General features: G+C 32.7%; 1 protein-coding gene across 1 annotated transcript in view; it reads left to right on the forward strand.

Annotated features, from left to right (window-relative positions):
• LOC111714921 (copine-9) overlaps positions 1–16,011 on the forward strand; it is a gene marked incomplete in the record, with an annotated part of 46,834 nt that extends 30,823 nt beyond the window's left edge. The window contains 11 exon segments of the mRNA XM_023490158.1: positions 1,355–1,434; positions 2,888–2,993; positions 4,321–4,410; positions 4,990–5,111; positions 5,761–5,828; positions 6,065–6,208; positions 6,766–6,839; positions 9,787–9,897; positions 12,458–12,566; positions 12,835–12,953; positions 14,040–16,011. Coding sequence (XP_023345926.1) covers positions 1,355–1,434; positions 2,888–2,993; positions 4,321–4,410; positions 4,990–5,111; positions 5,761–5,828; positions 6,065–6,208; positions 6,766–6,839; positions 9,787–9,897; positions 12,458–12,566; positions 12,835–12,953; positions 14,040–14,141 — 1,125 coding nt within the window.
• Positions 16,012–18,385: the final 2,374 nt, after the last annotated feature.

Consider the following 18,385-nt stretch of genomic DNA (forward strand, 5'->3'; position numbering starts at 1 on the left):
GAGAGATCTATATAGTTTCAGTAGAAGTAAATATTTCCATTTACTGTTATAGCGCCGATATAAGGATTTATCTCTAATTGGATAATGAGATAGATAGAAAGATAGATGTTAACGCCATTCAATTTCTATTGGTTCAGAATAGACAACAAACATATGTCCATTAGCGCCTGATTGGATCAGGCGCTAATGGACTCGGATCTCTAATAGTTCTCCTTAAATCTATTTAATTGAAATGTGTTATTATCATTATTGAAATTAGGTGGAAAAAAATAATCAAAACAGACAAGAGCTATTTTCCACCTAATTGCTTTATACTTGTACTGTTAATATAATCATCAATTTGTAATTGTAAACTCGTTCTGTATACAGATACATGTATTTTAGCAATAAACTTTATCTTATCTTATCTCGATCAGTAAAGTGAATAAAATAGAATTATAAACTTCAAAGTGACAATTTGAAATGCAGAAAACAAAAACTAATTTTGTTTGCATTTAACTTTATTCACAAATTGTGTTAGATCCAGTAATCTAAGTTTAAAATATTAAAGGTTTAAACCATCAGGTTGTAAAGATAAATATTTTAAAACATTTGAGTTTGTGGCCAAGACTCTATTATTTTACAACTGAACTCTGTAATCGATGTACACACACCGAAACTTCTTTTGGAAGTGATAAGTGCTTAATCCGTGAAAAACAACTGACTCGTATTTTCGCGATATCCTATTGGTCAAGATCAATTTATTTATTAATTCTGATTGGTCAGAATGTCAGTAATCTATTAAAAAAAAGTTAATCCGTCGCGCACTACTACGGAGATACGGATTAAGGTTTTTTTAAAGGATTAATTCAAAACTTTCGACCTCTTTGGCGTATGTTAAAGTAAATCTTCTAAAATTACCATTTTTCGGAGAAATCTTGTAACATAATCTATCATTACTTCAAGATAAATGCAACAGATGGTATCTATCTATCAATCATTCATTCATACTCTTCATTCATACTCTTCATTCATTCTCTTCATTCATACTCTTCACTCATTCTCTTTATTCGTACTCTTCATTCATACTCTTCATTCATACTCTTCATTCATACTCTTCATTCATACTCTTTACTAATACTCTTCATTCATACTCTTCATTCATACTCTTCATTCATATTCTTCACTCATACTCATTATTAAGAACACAGGAAACCCTGTATAACCAAAATATTTATCAAGAATACAGGGAACCCTGTTTAACCAAAATATTTATAAAGAATACAGGGAACCCTGTTGAACGAATAACATTATTAAGAATACAGGGAACACATGTTTAATACAGCGATCCTTTTTTATAAAAATAATAATTAAGAATACCGCGAACCCTGACTGGAAGCCTGTAACCCTGGATGCTGCTAAGTTGTGTGGAGGAGACTGGAACAGACCTTTGAGGTAAAATAATTCAAATTTTTTTAAATTGAATATAAATCTAACCTGTAGCTAGGAACTTTAAAATAGAAGATTGAGTTAAGCTCAGTGTTTACTCGCTAAATATCAACTGTTCAACAAACCAATTTTAGATCATTTGATTTTTCCAATTCATAATATTGGTCAAAACTTCGAGGATTGGATCACTGAGATATATTAATCTCACAACTCATTCCGTCTAGACATTTAAAAGTTTGTAGCTCTGGTGAGTTTACTAATTAAAACTGTAACAAAACTTTTTAAATATCTACATCTATCTCCACATCTTCTAGGATAAACTTTGCTTGTCTGGGTGTCTGTTTTTTTGTATCCAATTTGTTTGTTTGTTTGAGACAAGTCTAAATAAAAATATTTAACTTGAAAAAAAATTCGACTTTTTTTTGTATGCGCAGATTTAGACAGAAAAATCCGCGAACATTTGGTGTATTTTTGACAACAATGGATTAAATAGGGATTTGAAATGCAGAACAAAAACTTAATTAAAGACCCTGATAACAAAAGATATGTGGTCAAGAATGTTTCTTTCATTCATTTTTATGATCTTTTTTTTGTCATAGCACCTTTGTGGCACGGATTTATTTTTTTGTAATTTCTATTTAATAATTAGAATTTCTATTTTAAACCATGATCAGCTAAATGTGAAGAAATGAGATTATTAAAATTATATTTTTATAAAACATTATTTTATTTCCGTGATTGGTAAATTTGATATTAGTTTAGGGTTCAGCCAAATGTTTTGTTGTGTGAGCAATTTAAAATTTTAAAACAAATTTTATCACAATTTTCGTTATAACATCTTAATTTTCAAACATTTTTTTCATGATTTTAGAAAATTATATATAACTCCTGAATTTTGTTCTAAATCTTGTAATTCTATTATGTCTACTTGTCTACTATATAAAGGTTGTTAACAAAACAAGATAAAACACATGAAACACGAAAATAACCGATTTTAGGAAAATTCAGATTAAAAAATCTCAATAATAATATAATTTAATTGATGAATATGAAGAAGAATATCGCATGCTACAAAACTACATTTTAATACATGATAACTTGTTTCTTAGAACTTAATGTTGAAGAAGATCTTTGATATTTCAAACTTTAAGTTCTGTGAGATACAATAATCTGAGTTTTAAATATGTAAATTATAACTTTTCTATCATGAATTTAAAAAGATATTTCAAATAATATCCGTAAATGTAAACCATCTTTATCAAATATCATATAAGAAATGTCTTGTATATTCTAGGATAGAGATGTATAACTAGGATATTTATTCTAGGATAGAGGTGTATAACTAGGATATATATTCTAGGATAGAGATGTATAACTAGGATATATATTCTAGGATAGAGATGTATAACTAGGATATATATTCTAGGATAGAGGTGTATAACTAGGATATATATTCTAGGATAGAGGTGTATAACTGGGATGCCGACGGAGGTCATGATTTTATTGGAGACTGTACAACAAACCTAGACGAACTGTCAGAGGGAGAAGGTTTCCAGATTGTACAGGTAGGGACAGTACATTGTACCAGGTACACTGAGATATAGACAACTCTAATAGTTAATCATCACATATATTGACAACCTAACTTTAAAGTGGCGCAGCTCCTTGTCCTTTGGTACCTTACCCAACCACTTGTACTTTTTTATCCCTAGTCATATAAACCGCTGGTTTCTAGCTTAAGCGTAAAAGTAGTTATTTACCAAATACGGAAAAAGTTGTGCGTGAGAGCTTGCACATCTTAGTTTGCAGTGGGTAAGGGCAGAACGTTGTACCAGGTAGGGACAGTACGTTGTACCAGGTAGGGGCAGTGCGTTGTACCAGATAGAGGCAGTACATGTATCAGAAAGGGGAAGTACTTTGTACTGTACGACAACAAAATCTTATCAAGCAAGAAAAACTAGAACCAGAGCTGGCAACTATTGTGTTGGATAGTCATAATCCCGATCTCTTGTTCTCGATATACACTGTAAGCACTTTTGATTTAAGGATCCCTGACGGGGTACGGTTACGGATCGAGATCAACCATTGATCTCAATTCTCAATATCCCAGTTCCCAGCTCAGGAAATCAAGTATTGGTCTTCTTCATTTTCCAGTAAAACTACAGTTTGTTTTTGTTGCTTATTGGGGATCGGAAATTTAAATAGTTAGTTTGGTAACAAGCTTGTTAACAGTACTTTTTTAAACTATAACTGTTAAAGTTTAAGACTGGAAAAAGTTGACATCATGTTTATGTTTAGTATGATCTAGTAAACAAGAAGAAGGTAGATAACTACCATCATGTTTATGTTTAGTGTGATCTAGTAAACAAGAAGAAGGTTGATAACTAACATCATGTTTATGTTTAGTGTGATCTAGTAAACAAGAAGAAGGTTGATAACTACCATTATGTTTATGCTTAATATGATCTAGTAAACAAGAAGAAGGTAGATAACTACCATTATGTTTATGTTTAGTATGATCTAGTAAACAAGAAGAAGGTAGATAACTACCATTATGTTTATGTTTAGTAGGATCTAGTAAACAAGAAGAAGGTAGATAAATACCATAATGTTTATGTTTAGTATGATCTAGTACACAAGAAGAAGGTAGATAACTACCATTATGTTTATGCTTAGTATGATCTAGTAAACAAGAAGAAGGTAGATAACTACCATCATGTTTATGTTTAGTATGATCTAGTAAACAAGAAGAAGGTTGATAACTACCATTATGTTTATGTTTAGTATGATCTAGTAAACAAGAAGAAGGTAGATAACTAGCATCATGTTTATGTTTAGTATGATCTAGTAAACAAGAAGAAGGTAGATAAATAGCATCATGTTTATGTTTAGTATGATCTAGTAAACAAGAAGAAGGTTGAGAAGAAGAGAGGATATGTTAATTCTGGACAGATCGTGCTAAAAACCGTGTCTATTGAACAGGTATGATCTAATAAAAACTAGTTGCAATTATAAAAAGAAGAAAGTTGAACCAGTTCCAACTCTGTTTTGCGAAGTAAACTTTACTAAAAGTTTTCAATAGATTAGGATTTTGAAAGGTTTTTATTGTTTAAATAAAAATGGCTCTACTAATGGTTAATGGTGCACCCAGATCAAAAGAATATTTTATTTTCTGAATATTTTTCTTTTTTAATTCTAAAAAGATCAAACCTCCTTATCTCTCTCCTACCTGTTCCAAAAATATGTTAAAACAACTATTTGGAAAGGTCTCAAAGTGTAGAAACAAAAAAAAAACAAGAAGCAAGAAGAAAAAATAAAATTGAACAGGAAAAATTATTTTATTCCAGGATGATTTACAAGATCAAACAATGAGAATATTTTGACCAAGATCAAATAGTTTTAGAAACAGAGGAATTCTGATGGAAAAAAGAATTCTCATGAGATTCTGAGTTCAGAGCAAAACATTTTTGAAAGATTGCAAAGCTTAACACTTTAACCATAACTGATGAGCTGTGTAATTTAACTTCTCGGCTCTGGTTGCTTCAAATGTGATTTTTTCAGGATTCCACTTTCCTGGATTATATCCGAGGTGGAGTAAGATTGAACCTAGTGGTTGGAGTTGATATGACAAGTAGTAACGGAGATCCGAACTCAACCCATTCACTTCATTCAATTGACAAAAGGTAGGGGGTAGGGGTGGATATGGAGTAGGATGGAAGGGTAGGGTGGAATATGCAGTAGGATGGAAGGGTGAATTTGAATTAAAATGGAAGGGTAGGGGTAGATATGGAGTAGGATGGGACGGTAGGGGTGGATATGGAGTAGGATGGAAGGGTAAGGGTGGATATGGAGTAGGATGGAAGGGTAGGGGTGGATATGGAGTAGGATGGAAGGGTAGGGTGGAATATGCAGTAGGATTGAAGGGTGGATATGGAGAAGGATGGAAGGGTAGGGGTGGATATGGAGTAGGATGGAAGGGTAGGAGTGGAATATGCAGTAGGATGGAAGGGTGGATATGGAGAAAGATGGAAGGGTGGATACGGAGTAGGGTGGAAGGGTAGGAGTGGATATGGAGTAGGATGGAAGGGTAGGAGTGGATATGGAGTAGGATGGAAGGGTAGGGGTGGATATGGAGAAGGATGGAAGGGTAGGGGTGGATATGGAGTAGAATTGAAGGGTAGGGATTGATTTAGAGTAGGATAAAATGGATGGATATGAAGGAGGATGGAAGGGTAGGAGTGAATATTGAGTAGAATGGAAGGTCAGAGGTGGAATTTCTTCTCCTATCTCTTGTATTTCAACAAATATATATGATAAAGCCTCTTATTTTAGAACAGGAGAGAATGCGTATACCGCCGCTATCAGGACAGTTGCTGAGATACTTCAGGATTACGACTATGGTGAGAGAACTTGAACCAAGGAAATTCTTCTCTTTAAAAGTTTAATTCTAGAACTTAGTCAACACTCAGGTTCCCACTACACTATCTTCTTATCTTATTACTCAGAGAGCACTTCAGAAAACTAGAAAAATCTTTTCTTTTTCCTCTAATGGGGAAATAGTTTGTTAATGGAGGTCCTACTGATCTGGAACCATTCCTAGAGAATTGATTCACATTAACTCTAGGTTTGTTTTCAGATAAGAAACTCCTGGGTTTGGGGTTCGGAGCTAATATAGGTGGAGTCGTCTCTCACTGCTTCCCGCTGAATGGGAACTCCAGGAGTCCTTATTGCAGAGGAGTAGAAGATCTTATTGATAATTATAAAATCACACTTAAACAAGGTATTTTATCTTTGTTTTTGGTTCGTTTTAACTTTGCAACAAACCTTTTTTTCTAATCCATATCTTTGCTACCAAATGTCGCAAACCTTAAATATTTCAAAGTGTGAAATCTTTAAATTCAGTTAATCTAACTTTAAAATATCATAGATTTATACCATCAGGTTGCAAAGATATGAGGATTATAAAATTTGAGTTTGTGGCAAAGACGCAATTACTGGGGTATTTTTACTTTTGAAAGGCTCCACAAGAATCTTATGTTTTTACACGCTTCAGAACTGTTTACTTTATAAGTTTGCTTTTTATTAAATCACTCATAATTGGTTCTAGACACAAGATGTAATGTCAGAAAGATTGATTGATTGATTGGCTAGTTTTCGTTTTCATCTCTTGTAAAATAAAAATTTGCTCATTAAATAAATAGAATTTTAAAATAAAAAACTCCAACAAATATTTTACCTCTGAATCCTAACACTGCATTTTTCCAATACGTAGACATTGCCATTAGCAATGACTGTGGTTCAATATATCTTTATGTGAAGTGTATATTATTTATTTAGTGAAATTGTCAGAGCCAACCCGCTACAGTGATCTATTCCAGTATACAGTTGATCAGTTCTGCAGTGAGGAAGAGGTTGGAAGCATTTAAATAAAAAATATTTTCATAAAAATTCTGATTTTCTAATCCATCTTTGCAGCGTAGCAGACCTTTGATATTTCAAACTTTAAATTCATTTAGAGTAAATAATCTTAGTTTGAAATATGACAGGTTTACACCATCAGGTCGCAAAGATATATGAAAGTTTCAGGATAATAATTTCAGAAAGTGAGTTGCTACTGAAAAAATAATTGCGTCTTTGCCACAAACTCTGATTTTCTTTTCACCCCGATGATCTAGTTTGAAATATCAAAGGATTCCATCATCAGGTTGTAAAGATATAGGGATTAGAACATTTGAGTTTGTGGCAAAGACTCAATTCCTTATGGGTTGATCTGTTTCACGTTTATTTGATTCCAACAAACAACAAACAAACATAATAATAATTACAGTTTCATGTTAAAAGTAAAACATAAACTATAAAACAACTGAAATAGAATTAAATGCAATGTATTCGATATATTATGTATAAACGGCCTCAGAGGCAATTTACTACCCACTGGGTTTGATATTTTATACCTTGATACTTATTTTATAACATTTGAGAGAAAATAAAATAAAAAATATTTTTTTTTGTTTTTCTGTCAAAAATATGCAAAATAACGAGATATTTTTGTCTCGTTTTGTAGGATTATCTGACAAATAAGGAGTAATATTAATATGTCAAATATTGGTTTAACCAAGCGGAAATATCTTTGCACAGAAAATCTTCTTATTGGTGTATAATGTTTTCAAAACTTGATTAAGTACAAAAGTAATAGTAGAATATTTTAATCGTTTGAGGTTGTCATTAATGACTCATTCTATGTGGGTAACCTTGTACTTTCTCTGATCAAACTACACAAAGAAGCGATTTTTTTTCTCATGGCTGTAGGCCCTGTAGCAGATTTTATTCAACTTAATCAATGATTCGTGTGGAAGCGAAATAGGAAGTTTTTAAAAAATTGGCCAAGGGTTTTCACTAATCGGATCTGAAAACAATGCTTGATCTCCTCTATAAGATTAATTTAATCCTAAGATAAATTTACTATCCAGGAAAGTATCTAAAATGCAACCAATCAGAGTGTCGATAGAACAAAACCGAACAGCCAATCAGAATTCGAGAAATGTTTCGCGTGATTAAGGATAGAAATCCAGCATGGATATCCAAAAGAAATGATTAAGAAAAAAAATCAAAAGTGTCCAAATTGGATACAGAGATTTAGCAATTGGGATTAAGGGTCTTCAATACAAGTTTTCATCTCGGGTCTTTTTGTCAAGCATACTGCTGCAAGTTCTTTTAACTTGTTTAGCTCAACTTCAAACTTCTAATAGTACTGAGTCTACTTTCATCTTTCATGTTATGCAGAAAATCTATCTCCGCTAATGTGTTCAAAGAAATTGATTCTCTAACCCCTTTATCTTCGCAACCCATGTTAAAGACCTTTGAGATTTCAAACTATTAATCCTTGAAGCTAAAATAGTCTCAATCTGAAATATTAAAGGTGTATACTATCAGGTTGCAACGATATTGGGGTTAAAAAATCTGATTTTGTGACAGCGAATCAATAAATGTTCGTTAGATGGCCAAACGGCTGGACCAAATAGGCGGACATGTTTTGAGGGAACCGGCGGTGGGCTAAAAAATGCAGGACATATTTAACGCCGTGCATTTTAGCTAAAAGCATGATTCAGTGAAGTACTCGTTGATGATCAGGCTAATGTTTAAAGGATCCTTGCGTTGGGAACTTGGGAAGCTTACATACCACTTTATAAATTGAGGATCTCTTGAAATAGAATCTAAACTCTCCCTTTTATTGTATTTATCGTACATTTTTGTTACCCAGTTCACAACCCTTTAAGTCTATGATTAGTTAAAATACAAGTGAAACGAAAATGTAAAACTTTAGAAAATATATTACTTGAAGTTTCTGAACTACGAAATAGAACCTGCCATCGGAAATGTGGTTTTCAACTTTTCTTTAAAGATTTATATATTTCCTCAAACTGTCGGAGTTGAGTGAAAAATGTCTAGCATACAAACTCAATAAATATGGTTAACCACAAAGGATTTCTATTCGACATTATCGTTTACTACATAAATTGTTTTTTTTTTCTCAAATAGATGGTATATCTTCATAATTAAGCAATAGCTTACTATATTGTAATTAATGTATTTAAAGTCCTACTAACAATAATCTCACAAGAAGATGATGATTCATTTGGTGTATGTAGTCAATATGTAATACTGCAGTACTAGCTTCCTAGTCCGGTACTTCGAATTAACTGAAGTTTATAGTGTGCTCTGTATAGGTGGATGAGTAAAGTCCTACTTAGTATAGGTGGATGAGTATAGTCCTACTCTGTATGGGTGGATGAGTATAGTCCTACTCTGTATAGGTGGATGAGTATAGTCCTACTCTGTATAGGTGGATGAGTACTCTGTATAGGTGGATGAGTATAGTCCTACTCTGTATAGGTGGATGAGTACACAATAGTCCTACTCTGTATAGGTGGATGAGTATAGTCCTACTCTGTAAAGGTGGATGAGTATAGTCCTACTTTGTATAGGTGGATGAGTATAGTCCTACTCTGTATAGGTGGATGAGTATACAATAGTCCTACTTTGTATAGGTGGATGAGTATACATTAGTCCTACTCTGTATAGGTGGATTAGTATAGTCCTACTCCGTATAGGTGGATGGGTATGTAATAGTCCTACTCTGTATAGGTGGATGAGTATAGTCCTACTCTGTATATGTGGATGAGTATAGTCCTACTCTGTATATGTGGATGAGTATAGTCTTGCTCTGTATAGGTGGATGAGTATACAATAGTCCTACTCTGTATAGGTGGATGGGTATGTAATAGTCCTACTCTGTATAGGTGGATGAGTATAGTCCTACTCTGTATATGTGGATGAGTATAGTCTTGCTCTGTATAGGTGGATGAGTATACAATAGTCCTGCTAATAACTGATGGTGGAGTTACTGATTTTGATGAAACTAAGGAGGTTCTAGTGAACAGTAGCAATCTACCACTCTCTGTAGTTCTGGTGAGTTATTTTCAAATCCTAACCTAACCCACACAGAACTGTTAAAAAGCCTTCAACTCAAATTTTTTATTTCCTAAACATACACAACTTGATGGCGTAAACCATTGATATGTAAAACTTTGATTATTTGATCTCTTGCAGAAAGATAAAAGGTCAACCACATCAGGTTACTATGATATAAGGATAATAGATTAGAGTTTGAGGTGAGTAATCAGATCCTTATTCAAGTATTATTAATTGTCGTCAGCTTTTTCAGCTTTTATAATTTAGTCAAAATTTAACAACATTTAACAAGATCATTAAATTTATCAAGTGCTTACAATTCTGATTTAAAACAGAGATCTTCCAGACATTTCTCTATCAGTTATAACAACTTCAGCGTAAATATATGCGAGTAATAATTACAATATTTTACTTTATCTTTGAATAACATCAAACAATTAGAAAGAAAACTTTTATTCAAAAATTACACTTCAAACACTTTGGTAATGTTTACAAATATAATTTTTGCCCCCTCTCCAAAAAAAAAAATATTGTTTGTTTATGTTTTCTGTCGGCAATACTCATTCAAATGTGATTTCATGAATAATCATTTAAATGCATTCACAAGAGTATTCTTCTACTTTTCTTTAAAGGATATAAACTGCAACCTTTATTGCTAAAGTTAAGAAAAAAAGTTGCATTTCCTCTATATGAAATGAGTATGGGTTAAAAAAGGTAGTTTGACAATTTATCTTACAGCCCTTTATCTTGCTATATGTTAGTCTCCAAAGACCACAAACTCGAGGATAAGAATGTACATGCCAATATTTATCTTATACAGTCCTTTATCTTGCTATATATTAGTCTCCAAAGACCACAAACTCGAGGATAAGAATGTACATGCCAATACAGTCCTTTATCTTGCTATATATTAGTCTCCAAAGACCACAAACTCGAGGATAAGAATGTACATGCCAATATTTATCTTATACAGTCCTTTATCTTGCTATATATTAGTCTCCAAAGACCACAAACTCGAGGATAAGAATGTACATGCCAATATTTATCTTATACAGTCCTTTATCTTGCTATATATTAGTCTCCAAAGACCACAAACTAGAGGATAAGAATGTACATGCCAATATTTACAGCATTTATTTCTAAAATAGGAATTCTTCGTTCTTTTTACAATGTTCATGGTAGGATTTCTAGTAAAATATTATACAAGCAGAGATACCGTTTAAATATTTATTCAAGCAGTAAACATTGATTCAAGCAGTAAACCTTTATTCAAACAGTAAACCTGTATTCAAGCAGTAAACCTTTATTCAAGCAGTAAACCTTTATTCAAGCAGTAAACCTTTATTATTCAAGCAGTAAACCTTTATTCAAGCAGTAAACCTTTATTTTCAAGCAGTAAACCTTTATTCAATCAGTAAACCTTTATTCAAGAAGTAAACCTTTATTCAAGCAGTAAACCTTAATTCAAGCAGTAAACCTTCATTCAAGCAGTAAACCTTTATTCAAGCAGTAAACCTTTATTCAAGCAGTAAACATTGATTCAAGCAGTAAACATTGAGTCAAGCAGTTAACCTTTATTTAACAAGCGTATAATAGGCTTACTCTCTGAGCCTGTTCTACGATGATTACTCGTAACTCCTTTGGGCTTCTGCCTCAGGGTTATTGTGAACGAAACAAACATACATCTTGAAAAGACGACATATAGTGTCCTATCTGTTATCTTAATTGTTCTATGACCTAATTAATCAAATTTCTGATCGTGAAGAGATTCGACCAATCATCTTTAATTGATCGAAGCTTTAAACTTCCGAACCACAAGCCTGAACAAGTTGGAATCCGTAAACCACATTTGTTAAAAAGTAGCATGATCCAACTAGATACAAGGATGCCGGTCTAGTATTTACCGTACCAGCCTAACTAGTGTACCCAGTATACGGTTGACCTAATAAAACCCGAAAGAGGAGGGATGAGGGACTGAAAATACTTGCTCGAACTTCCGTCAAAATAAAAGGTTCCGTCCCTCTGTTTTTATATTTTTTTAAATTCTAAAATTCCGAACTTCCTATGGGAGCTGTGGACTGTGGACTGTTGGACTATATTCCCTGAAATTATCAAAATTTTTCAATGGAGAATAATATTGTTGAAAATATTTGATTTTGTTTTTAAATTCTGGGAAATATAACAATTTGCCACCACGTGGTGATTTTAAAATATATATTTTAAACAATTTTATTTTCTAATTCGTTAATTTATTGATTTATTGAACAGAATAATTAAAACCTTTTCTGTACGTGTAAACCCCTGAATCATAATTATTAAACTTGAGATAAAGGAATTGTGTTTTTGCCACAAACTCTGATTTTCTAATATCTATATCTTTGTAACCCAATGTCGTAGACCTTAGATATTTCAAACTATTAATACTTATAGATAAAATAATCTAAGTTTGAAATATCAAAGGTTAAAACCATCAGGTTGCAAAGATATTGGGATCAGAAGATTTGAGTTTGTGGCAAAAACTCAATTCCTTTGATGATTAATCCCTCCCTATATCCAGGTAGGAGTAGGAGATGGAGATATGGGAGCATTAACAGACCTGGACTCTGACCGAGCACGTCTCTGTGCAGGACGGAAACAGGCGGAGCGAGATATTGTGCAATTTGTGCGTAAGTAATTTTCTCCATTCTAATCCGTCATGAGACTGTTCATCACAAATTCTAATTTTCTAATTCCTATATCTATAAAATCCGATGGTGTACATTTTTTACTATTTTTGCAAGCGTAATTTTTGTTCAGTATGTTCTAAATAATCAGGAATAATGATTAATTGATTGAAGACTTTAAGGTCGTCTTTGACTTTATAAATAATTTGCGGCATTCGTTTGGCAATCTAATTTTAGAAATATTTTTCATAATAACTACTTTTTTGTTCAGACATGAAGAAGTTCCTGCCTAGCGGTCAACTTGAACCTCGTAGCTATCACCAGGTTCTTGACCCTGCAGAAGCCAGACATAAGCTGGCTAGAGCAGTTCTTGCTGAAATACCTAGACAGGTGAAAATATTATTAAGAAAGATACGAATCAAAACCCTCCTGCAGTCTGGATAGGTAGACTGTATTTCCACCAGTCGAAACCAGACTTCATTATAAGTATCTCTGGTTTTAAAAACATTTTATTTTTGTAATTAACATTATTAAGAAAGAAAGGAACGGTTCTGTTCTCAGGTAGAAGGTTCACTTTATCTAAATGTATATATATATATAAAGTTGTAATCTCTGTTTGTTTGTCCGATCATAACTCAGGAACCTCTGGACCGATTTGCCTCGAAATATTGATTGGAGAACTCGGAACACGAGAATGTTCTTAGCTTTGTTTTAAGATTCTAAGTTGGGTGGGTCGTCTTTAATAGCGAAAATTTAGTTTCCCGGTAAAATCTTTCAAGTGCGGGTAAACGGCGGGAGCAATTGTGAGTAGCCTGGGCAGCACTGGGTTCCCAAGCTAGTACTTAAAATAAAACTTCCAAAATTTTAATATAAGTAAATAAATATAAATCATTTTAAAAACAAACTTCATTGATGCTGACTGATGTTTTATTTTATTACCCACTATGCCTACCTCATCCATGCATACAAAGAGTTTCACCTCTTCTTCATAAGTCTAATTTATTAATGTATAATAAGAAAACCAATCTTTAAAATGGGAAAACCTCAATATGTCATGCTTCTTCTGCAAGTGAATCTAAATTATACTTCAAAGTGCACTTGAAAATACAAGTCAAATTCACAACAGTGCCCTTTAAACCTTTGTCTGATCAAAGAAAGATATGATATTTTTGTAACTGAAAATTAATTGATTTCAATTGTTCCCTGTTTGCAAAAGGCGACTTGTCTTATGTTTCGGAGACAATGAAGTCATTTGTAAGAATTTTACACTTTTTAAGTTGGCAAAACGACAATATCTTCCTCCATGTTACTTAGATAACGATTTAAAAAACTATTGTGAATCATACATGCTTCTCTATTTAGGGAGGGTCACTTGAATTTTACATCTAAAGTCCGCTTCAATGTTCTTTCTCGTTTTCAATTTCAAACTAAACAATGAACTGTTTTAAAATAATAAATTATTGTATTTGTATATAGGTGACCGAATATTACAAAAAAGCTGGCATTTCACCCAAACTACCCGACGTTCCTTTCGACCTGTCAGAGGACTTTGACCGGAGATTTAACCTCGCCAACTGATCTGGATAGTGTTCATCACCGGAGGCTGATTGCATCTCATTAATCAGAGATTTCAGACTTTCGTCTCATTTCAACCTTTACATCATCTTTTCATTATCTTGCTAGGAAAGTCCATTCATTATTTACCATTTCTAATTAACCATTTCTAAGGTCGGAATTTTTGGGTGGAGCAATGTTGATTTTGAACGCTTGATATTTACATCCGATGAGAGCACTTTTAAATTTGAGGAGCTTAAAGTAATCCCAGTAGGGTATGAAAACCAAGATATATCGAGGATGAAACAAAAGATTTAAATTAATGCTTAATGGTTGATCCTGAGATTCAAACCACAAATGTTCTGACTTCAAGTCAGATTTTTACTCAACAAAGTTTTTTAAAACTTACAAAACCTAAATTATTTATAAACTTGGAAAGCTAACTTTAGGGAAACCACTTGGTACATACAGAACGTCAAATATAATATTAGATTATCTCATTTTAACGCCAAAATACGTATAGAGAACTAACGAACCTTGCATTTTCTGCCTGCAAACTTTTACATAAGCAATGCACTATTTAAAAAAATGAATCAATCTAGAAATCTTCTGTTTGTCCCAAAAATTCCAATATGTCATTATCCAATATGAGTTGGGACACCCTCTAACCAAACAGGGAAGGAGAATGTTTTGCGCGCGTTAGTTTCATTTTTGCATAATAAATGCCGATTCACGTAAAATACTGATTTGGATTTTTGACGAGACTAATTCAATAAATTTTGAATATGAGTCTACAGAACACTCCATTTAGCATCCAAATCCAAGCATAAATACACCCAAGTCGCTATGATTTTATTTTTAATATTACTTAATCAATATTCTTTAAATGTTGAATTTTTTTTTTCCTAAAATGTTTTTTATTAAAAATGTGCAAGTAAATGTAAAAAACTATCATTTCTTTTTAAAAGATAAAACATTTGACAATGAACTTTTACATGTTTTGAAGCCTTCTTTCTATTTTCTTATTAAAATTTCCTTTAATAGTTGCCAGATATTACCGAGTTTTCCTTAGAATTTTCTGAAGTAGAAAAATACCTTTCAAGTGGCTATACAATATACAATATACAATATACAATATACAATATACAATATACAATATACAATATACAATATACAATATACAATATACAATATACAATATACAATATACATACGATAGAAATTAGATGTCGACAGTATTTGAAAGATATATATAAAAAAAAATTTCGACGAAAATTTCTGAATATTAAACTTGCAAAAACCTTTTTAAAAACCGTGTTAAAATTTTAAGTTAATTATTTTAGATTTTTGTTGTATACAGTGAAATGATTTGATTGTAACAATTCTAAATAATGTGCTAAAACAAAGAAATAATGTTGTGCAGAAAACTGTGTTCTACCCTCGTAAATATATTCTGCAACAAACCCGCAAATTGTATTTGCAAACATTTCGCGGAATAACTTTCCCCTTCTTTCTAATTCCTTCAAGAATATACAAATATTGATGGATTTTATTAAATTTCTTTGTAATTTATGATTATGTATGTACAGGGTTACCCACAAAGAATGAGACTTCAGAGACGACTGTACGGTATTTAAACCGTCTATTCATAATTCCCTGCAACTGTGAACTGGTTGCCAAATAATTAAATAAACCATGAAAAAGACTATATTTAGGTGAGAAGAATTATTTTAACCTTAGAATTAAGAGTTTCATGTCGTCTTGACAGTATCATCCTTAGTGGGTTACCTTAAATGTGTTTACTTTTACATTTAAATGTCTTTTTATAATACAAATTATATATAAATATAAAAATGGAATCATGAAATAAACTCGATATTTACATCAACAGGAACAAGTTTCAAATATAAAGGAGCACAGAACAAACCACAGACTACACAGACTTCTCATACACTCTACCTGGATAGGCTGAACAGGCCTATAGTGTCCACGCACGCCATGCTACGGTTCCATGTAATGTTTATTGACTGAAATCTCACGACCACTTGTTGCATTCAGGGATAAAGTTTAACAACTTTTGAAGAAATACTCCAATTTTAAACATAAATCACAACGTTTATGAATATTTTTTTTTATTTTTATTTTGCATTTCCTTTTCAAAGGATCCTTAAATATTCCTGAATACAGATGTTTTCTGATTGGTTGTGTACAGTACTTCACTATAGAACATGCTGTGGAAAATATCGCATATTATAGGTGTTAATCGATCTCTATAACTCTCTTATCTCTGGCACAAACCACATGCATAGTGATGATAATAGTCTCGGTTCGTTTTATGAAAACTTTTAATAAAACTTCCAAAATTTCATCACTGTTTTCTGCCCTAGTTTGAGTTTGATAAAAAAGAAAAACCGATGAAAAACGGCCAGTGTATAAAAATTTGGAACAATGTAAGGAAACCAATTGTTTAAAATAAACAAATTCTAACAATATGTGCCAAATTTTGAGCCTGAAAGAAAATATCGTGAAAAAATGAAGCAAAAACGAAGCAAAAGCAAACCTACTCAATGCATCACTACATGCATGGACCTAACAGAATTCTGCTAATATTGAATTTGGGAACACTTATTGATATTCCATATTGAGCTAGGCCACGCAAACCAAGGTAGTGTACAAAGGTTGCTTACTCTCGATGTGCTCCGATGTACGGAAACTAGATGAAACCCTAAAATGACGTCACTCTCGTCTCTATAATCAGTGACGTCATGTTAGGTTTATATCTTTCTCTCTTAGGTGTTTAGTCCAGGGCCCGGGTATTGTCACTGATATTAAAAGCCCGAGTGGCGAAACATTAAGACGACATTTTCCGTACATTGGAGCGCATCAGAGTAAAAATACAAGCTTGCACAAAACCAACTCGAATCAACACAAAATTTAACCGTACTTGAAGTTTGAGGACATCAACTGATCAACCTTCGATAAAAAACATGAATCCGAAACCAGGTCATGAACATGTCTTCAAGATTTACTTTTGATTTCTTTTTCTCGCTTATTTTTATGATGAAGCTTAGTGAACCATTTAGAAAATATGAAATTTTTAATAATGACTAGTTAGTTTACAGTCACGGGCAGCCGTAGTACATTTGAATTTCCGAGCCGGGTCAACCTTTTCGGTCCCAGATTGTACTGTGTCACCCTGACATTGGGTAAATAAAGCAGACACTCAATAAGACTAGCCGGTGCAACAAGGTTAACGCGGTCAGACTTTAGATTGAATTTACTTTAACTTAAGGGTCAGAGGTGCGTGCAGTTGATATTTGTGTAATAAAGACCCGGACCGGATTCAGGAAGCCAACATGTTGCGGATTCTAAGCACAGGATGAAAGCTAAGAAATATAAATGTAAGGATTGTTTGAAACTGCCCTTTATATACGTTTCAATGCTGAAAACCTCATTCAGGAATTCAATTCAATCCTCCTTTATTCTTCCTGAACTTGATATTTTGACCAACTCGTGAATAATTCAATATCCTTGACCCTTCCAGAATACCAACAACCAAGAAAACTAACTTTGAAAAAGCATACAAATGATCATACAGGGTTTCCCAAAAAACATGGGAATTCATTGACGAATTCGATATCGTCTTTGTTACGAATTAGCATTGCAATACCAAATTTTAAAAGCCATAATATTATCATGTCTTCTATAGTTTATTTTATGAAAAGGGTAAGAGACTGTAAATTTGTGTCTATAATGTCTCCACACGATGAAAAGTAAAGACGGACAAGTTTAATCTGTTTGTATACTGCAATTTTCTTGTTTTACTAAGTACAATCGTATGCAGTCAAAACATAAACAAACAAAATGTGAACACTAGCAGACGAAATTCTTACAGATTACAGCTTTCTCAGTAGGTATCACTATACTAAATCAAAGAATTATTTAAAAAGACGATATCAAATTCGTCACTGAATTCCCATGTTTATTGGGACACCCTGTATCTACACTCGACGGTGATAACCAGAATTCAATGGAATAGTGAGAAGACACATAAGTGTATTTGATGTTGTTACAAAGCAAATAGTTTAACCAGATACTTTTCAAATCACTAATTAAGTGAAAAGGGTCCGTTTACACTGCACTACTGCCGTTAATGTCAATTCGACTATTTAAAGGCATTATTTGCGTCTAAAAGTCGTCTACTGGTTATCACTGTATCATTTCCCACAAATATCTTCAAAATCAGTCCAACATTATGGAAAACATAA

This window comes from Eurytemora carolleeae, unplaced genomic scaffold (assembly GCF_000591075.1).
Source record: "Eurytemora carolleeae unplaced genomic scaffold, Eaff_2.0 scaffold120, whole genome shotgun sequence".
In the NCBI taxonomy this organism is placed as follows: Eukaryota; Metazoa; Arthropoda; class Copepoda; order Calanoida; family Temoridae; genus Eurytemora; species Eurytemora carolleeae.